Below are 6,939 nucleotides of genomic sequence, written 5' to 3'. Positions count from 1 at the left end.
TCATTTTACATGTATAATTTAATATTGTTGTCTATAACATTGACATCCTCTTGTACCAAGCAGTTTTTCTCGTTTACAAAAACACAGAATGCAGGCTAACCAAAGGTATACATCTCATGTTGCAAGTCAAGTCCAAACTGAATAAAGATATGGAGATGGTGCGGTAACTAAGAAATAGCAGATGATGCCACGTCTGGAACCAGCGGGCACATAATGGCATCATCGTCTTTCCCAGGGTGAGTCTTTTACTCCTTGCCATCTGCAGCGCGGAGGGATCCAAGCTGGACGGGCGCCTGGGTGCCGACGACCTTGGATGTTCCATAGGCCGACACATCGGCTCCTTCCAACCTCTCCTTCTCCAGCTGCTCCTTGATCCAGAAGTATGTGATCCTCAGCCCATCCTGCAGGAAGAATTTCGATCCAGTTTCATGAGTATTGACCATTTAATTTGGGTGGCTCAACACAAGAGAAAACTGTACAAAACTTTGGGAGGGTACCTTCAGCCTCATGGTTGGAGCCCAGCCAAGCTTCTCCTTGATGAGTGTGTTGTCAGAGTTACGGCCGCGGACACCCTCGGGGCCAGGGATGTGGTGGATGGGCAGCTCCTTGTTCTCGAAGCCAAGGACAATCTCGGCCATCTCGTTCATGCTCACCATTTCGTCACTCCCGATGTTCACAGGCTCACAGAAATCAGACTTCGTTAGCCTGAAAGCATTTGGGAAAAAAAATTACTTAAGCTGACCCTCGAAAATAAATTGCTCTCTCGGAAAGGAGAGACACGGTTGCTATATGATTTTACAGAGGATTTTATGACACTGGGAAGTAATGGCAGGATGGGAACATAAGATTTACTGGCTCAACATGATAACCGTGAGCATAAAACACTGCAAGTTTCCTGAAAAGGCAATGGCTTCACTATTCCTACCAATATGTACACCTTTGGGCACTACGTAAAAGATAAATACAGACTTGCTTGTTGGGTAAGTACAATAAAGTAAGAAACTACAAAACAAAGAGGTGTTCCTCACACTGCAAGTTTTGTTCACTAAAAATCAATTCCATTTGATTATCTGAAACTTTTAAACCTCAGAAGAGCTAGGAGGACAGCTAATGCTTCTCTTGGAAGCAAAAGCTGCAAGCTTTCAGTCGACACTTGAGCACAAAGTGTCTCGTCTTATCACCAAAACTAGCAAGGGAATATTGATGCAAAATTTAGTTTATGTAATTCAAACGCATATTATCATCAAAAAATAGGACATATAAGGAATGGGTTTCATAGCAAAAGAAAAAGGTTACTGGACTGTACAGAACTTAAGCACAAGTTTTTTTTTTAACCTGAGGACACCCTCCACACATTCATCAATGAATGTGAAGGATCTAGTCTGCAGACCATCTCCCCACATCTCAAAGCGGTCAGTGGAGGTTAGAGCCTTTCTGCAGAAAGCAGCAGGTGCCTTCTCCCTTCCACCTATATAGCCAAGTAATTGTCAAACCTAAACAGTTAGCAACCAACACATCATGAACAGCAACCATAGATATTAATAATCACCATACAAACAACTTACCCTTCCATGTTCCATATGGACCATAAATATTGTGAAAGCGACCAACTCGGCACTCTATGTCGAAGTCCTTTGTGTAGTGCTTGCATAGTTCCTCCGTCGCAAGTTTCTCCAAACCATAAGCATCTTGAGGCTAAAGATTAGCATCAGTGAAGTTAGTGTTATTTTGTCATAATATAAAAGGTTTCAGTGCATACAGAAACATATATGAGTGTTTAGATTATGAAACCTCTGCAGGCCAAGCATCTGCCTCCTTCAAGCTAACGACAGTTTCCAGCTGCTTAAATTCAGGGTAGATACAAGCACTTGAGGCATAAAAGAACCTACAGGGAAGCAAAAGTGAAGTTCAATCATATTTGGTGCTAGCATATTCTTCTCTGAGTCTGCTGTTAAGGTTATTGTTTTGTCTACATAAAGCTTTTTCCTTCCTTCCATCAATGTGACTACACAAAATTGTAATTATGCATCGTAAAAAATATTGTAGTTGAACGATGTTCCAAAGGCTAGGTTTATTTACCCAACTATTTCAGTTTTGCCAAATTTGATACCTTATCATGTAACTGAATCTTGCGAGATAAAAAATAAAATCCGAGCAGATTTATTCCGGATCTTAAGAAGACGCATGAACAATCCTCAAGTGTCATACGCACATGAACACAATCCTGTAGTGCCATCGGATTATTGCCCGGTAGAAAAGCCACCTCGAGTCCTCGATGCATAATTGGAGATGTGGGCCAACCCTAACTATTTACTTCAATACAACATAACATTGCTACGGGTTCAGCTCATAGCAATTATACTGTTATACACTTCCCCCAACTCATTGTCACAGTTACTATCACCAACTAATCACGTAGTGGAAAGCCCCAATGAACATTTCCTCTGTACAAGCCAACCATGCAACCCAGACCCTTGAGGTCACCAAAGCGTTATATGCGGCGCAACATGCACAAATAGTGTGTGCTCTGCACAAACACTATTTACCAAACTGTTTCAAGGTTTGCAAAATTTGACACCAATTTTGTAGCTGAACTTTGGAAGATACTACATGGTGCACATGCAACAGACACGCCCCTCTAGTACATGCTACATGCAACAACCACATACAGGACAACACGAACATTTATGTCAATGCTACAATACATGGTGCACATGCACTGCATAGCAAGAATAACTTTCCCGCGCTCAGTTAGTGTCATCGACATATCGCTTAGTGGAAAGTGCCCGAAGAAGGCTTTCCCAAACTGGGCCAATTCGACCCTTTCCGCTTAGTGCCGCGCAAACAGCAAGTACTAATTTTCATAAATACAATAATAAATGTGAAACATTCATTTATCCAAATCTGCAATTTCGACAAACTCATAACTACATCCCCTTTATATTGTTTAAAATTTAAAAGTGGACATGCTGCTACCCAAGGCAAAGTATATGAGGATTTTCATTTGGAGCGCAGAACAGGTAAACAGGCCTTAGCATCTTACAGTGAAACACACAAAGGTAGTATAAGGTGGAATGTTACCTTTTGACACCATTGATTCTACCAGCCTCAAGCATGTTAAAGCTGATCATAGTGTTGTTGTACATGATCACAGAGTGGTTAGACTGGATGAAGCCCATCCCTCCCATATCAGCTGCTAGGTTGAAAACATGGTCAACCCCAGTGGTGACCTTGAGGCAGTTGTCCATCACCCTGAGATCAGCAAGGTGAAACTCATGGCAGAACATATCCTCGTCCATGTGCTCATTCTTCTTCCAGTCAGAGGCGATGATGTAGTGCCCCTCGCTCTTGAGGCGCTTTGCAAGGTGGGAGGCGATGAACCCGCCAGCTCCTGTAATGGAGATCCGCAGCTTCTCAGCTGGCCAGTACAGCTCCTTCTCCAATTCCGCGTATGTGTGCTTGTCGTTGAGCGCCATTCTGCACTCACAAAAGTTAAAGCGTTAAGATGTCAACCAGATATCATGGGACTACAACAGCTTATGGCAAACAATAAGATCTTTCAGCAAACAATCGACTTTGACAACTTACGGACATTGTTTCTAAACACCATACAGAATGTAACTACTGAAATCATGAGGCCTACTAATCATTGTCCATTCAAGATATATAGCAAAGCAGCTAACCGGCCACATCATGAAACTTTTAAATCATTGCATATAGTGATACAGTAAACCATGTGACGAAGCCAGGTCCAATCATACTAGATCCAATGAACCTAAATCACCAAGGTCAGACGTGGTTCATCAATGGCTGCTAGCAGACTGCTTAACAAACGCAATAATAGATCAATGACTAGCAGACTGCTTAAAAAAAAAAAGCAATAATAGACCCCACCCCATGTGCAGTTTCCTTTCTTCCAAGAAGGGACCAAACATGGACCCCTGCTCCCATACTAATTTATTAATCACCTAACAAAGCAAAGCCCCCCTTCCTGGAAGTGACATGCCCGAGTTATCCAAAACCAACTTGGCACACATGGTGGTAATTGATCAGCTAATCTCGACATATCGAGCAAAACATCACCTCCAGCTAGAAGCCCGATCAATCTAATCTCCCGACAATCATCCCGAAAAGCCGGATTGGGCAAACAGACAACATTATGTTTGCTTCTAGTTGTAGAGATGAATCGGGTAAAGAAAAATCTAAAGCTTCTGACCGAAAAAGGTATAATCTAAGACTCTAAAAACACTAGAGATCCAACACCGAGACACAGAATCAAGAAACCGGTAGCAATTCGACGGTCCGCCCTACCTCTTGGAGCATGAACAAGGGCAATGGATTACTAGTAGCAGATAATATACTTGGTTGGAGGAATCGCATCGTTACCTTTGAAGTCGCTGAACGGAGCCGCCGCAGCGAGATTTGGAAGTGGGCAAAGAAGATTCTTGGGCAGCCTCCTACCAGATCTCCTACCCCTCTTCTTCCTTAAATAGATAGAGGCGAGGTTTTGTCTCGTGATGAAATTTGAGTGGCTCGTATCGTTTGCAAAGAAACCCCTAGAAAGCATGGAATATTACGTAGAGGTGCCTGTAAGGATTTGACTTGTATTAAAAGTTGAGATCTTCTGTTTGCTGACACTAGTCTTTTCTTTACAGTAGTAGAATGTCTTGGATTGTTACCCACAATTTGTTGAGTTCTTGTGGTTGGTGGCAACCACCGGATTTGTTTTATGTCTGTACATTATTCCGAAATTTTTAAATACAACATAGTGCTGCAGTCATGTGCTTGGATCCTAATCGTTGGCCACCAATGGGCGTTATTTTCATCATTTTATTTGTCTAGTGTATGTGGTCATTTTGTTACGGTTGCATGCTTGCACTGGTTTTATTTTAGATTGCCGGACTTAATTGGTTACCTTTTTGTCTAGCTCCCCTAACAAGTTATATAAGTATTCGTCAATTTTTTTTTTGAATTGATGAAGTATTTGATACATGCAATTTTCTTAAATCCCCTAAAACTTGTAAATGCACTTTTATTGCAAATGTAATTACCAGACATTGTCCACGAGTTGAAGTGATAAGGTTGGCATATCCCAATTTTTTTGCATTGGTCTCTTGAACGCTATGGAGCGCAAAGGTTATGTGAAACCACGTGACTATCACAATGTAGTAATTTGAATGCTATGGAGCACAAATATGTCACCACCCCCGAAAAAGTTGCGCTACAATCTGTTACTACCTCCCAAGCCATCTACCCTATCACCGCCTTAGCTCCTCCAAAAGGCATTATGTAGCCAATTCTCAAGCTTGATCGTGCTTTCCTTTGTGTGGGCATCCAACAAGTTCACCCCCGGGAAATGCAAAGTAAAGTGGGATCTTGTGTGTTGGCCCAAGAATATGGGCGGCCTCGATGTTTGGATCTTGAGAAGTTCGCAAGAGCTTTGAGGATAGATGACATTGGTATGAATGGATGGAGCCGGGTCTTGCTTGGATTGGCTTAGGGGACCCTTGTGATGCCACAAACATTGATATCTTCTACTCTTCCATTGACCTTGCCATTGGTGATGGAAGGACCGCCAAGTTTTGGCATGCGCCTTGGCTTGAGGGACAAAAAGCCCAAAGATGTTGCTCCATCAATTTTTCCCATCACTAAGCAAAAGAATTTGGCGGTGCATAAGGCTTTCGGCAATGATTTTTGGATTGGGAATTTAAACCTTGCGGGTGACTTGGCGGTGAATCACATCTACGATTTCTACAACCTTTTGAGCAAAATTAATGAGATTGAACTCACCAATGGTGTCAAGGACACCATCTCTTGGAAGCTTTCCTTCTCCGTAAAATACTCTGTGAGCACATCATACTTAGCTCAATTTGGGGATGCTCCTACGTCCTTCATGAAGCCGACGGTTTGGGATAATTGCCCCCTCCCTAAATGCAACTTTTTTGTTTGGCTTATTCTCCAAAATACGGTGTGGATGGCGGATCCGCCTTGCTCGCCTAGGTGGCCAAAATTACGTTCTTTGCCAACTATGCAAGAGAGAACCGGAGACCGCAGCGCATCTTATCTTCTAGTGTCGGTACTCCCGCCGCATTTGGCAGGGCTTGAAAGGAGTTGCTAGGTTTGTTAAATCTTGATGTCTCTCATTGGAATTATTTTGGCATGGTGGAGTCATGGTGGTGCGCTATCACCGGGGTGTATGGTCATCGTCGCAAGGGGCTATCCTCTTTGGTCCTCCTTACCGCTTGGGAGATATGGAATGAGAGAAATGCCAGAGTTTTTTTAAACTTTAACTCTATGCCAACTGTGGTTTTGGCGAGTATTAAGCGAAATGCTTACCTTTGGGGGATCGCGGGCGCAAAAAAATTGAGATCCATTCTACCACGAGAGTAGGCTTTTGTTTTCTGTTTGGAACGTTGTGCAGTTTGGCTGCTTGGATTGGTTTGTACTCTATAAAATATCTTAATCAATGAATATAGGCAAAGCTTCTGCCTTATCTAAAAAAATAGAGCATACCCATGTGAAAATGTAACTTCATAAAGGATTGTCTTGTACAATATGTGTCTAGAAGCGCGGTGCTTGCAATACTCAATGTGTGTAGTCTAGGGGGGGAGTATTAGGAATAACTCTACCTAGGACACTAGGATATCTAACCATGAACGAGAGAAGATGAGAGAGAAATATTGGCTCCTAACGATAAATATAATGATTTGCGGTAGTGGCACTGGTAAGTGCATACATTCGGGGACAAAAGACAATTTGTCATAAAGTGAAGGAGTTTTTCATAAGCTAACCTCTTAGTTCGTGCTAGAGGTGTCGACGCTTTCGCGCCACATATTATGTTTAAATTCAAAGTTGGGAAAAAAGAAAAAAATGTTAATTATTCAATATATCCAAGCTCTAAAAATTCGTTTTTTAGAAAGGTCGTTTCTTATCTGCAAT

The 6,939-nt window shown here is 42.2% G+C and overlaps 1 protein-coding gene across 1 annotated transcript; it reads right to left on the bottom strand.

Annotated features, from left to right (window-relative positions):
* On the bottom strand, positions 1-4,517 carry LOC124702932 (GDP-mannose 3,5-epimerase 2). The gene is made up of 7 exons (XM_047235110.1): positions 4,387-4,517; positions 3,082-3,477; positions 1,792-1,885; positions 1,566-1,695; positions 1,336-1,468; positions 498-705; positions 1-401 (listed from the first exon to the last, which is right to left on the bottom strand). Exons 2-7 carry the CDS (start codon positions 3,474-3,476, stop codon positions 246-248), a joined length of 1,116 nt encoding a protein of 371 aa, XP_047091066.1. The 5' UTR covers position 3,477; positions 4,387-4,517; the 3' UTR covers positions 1-245.
* Between the last annotated feature and the right edge of the window lie 2,422 nt (positions 4,518-6,939).

This window comes from Lolium rigidum, chromosome 3 (genome assembly GCF_022539505.1).
Source record: "Lolium rigidum isolate FL_2022 chromosome 3, APGP_CSIRO_Lrig_0.1, whole genome shotgun sequence".
Lineage (NCBI taxonomy): Eukaryota > Viridiplantae > Streptophyta > Magnoliopsida > Poales > Poaceae > Lolium > Lolium rigidum.
The sequence above is the reverse complement of the archived record's forward strand: the minus strand, read 5'-3'. Positions and strand labels throughout refer to the sequence as shown.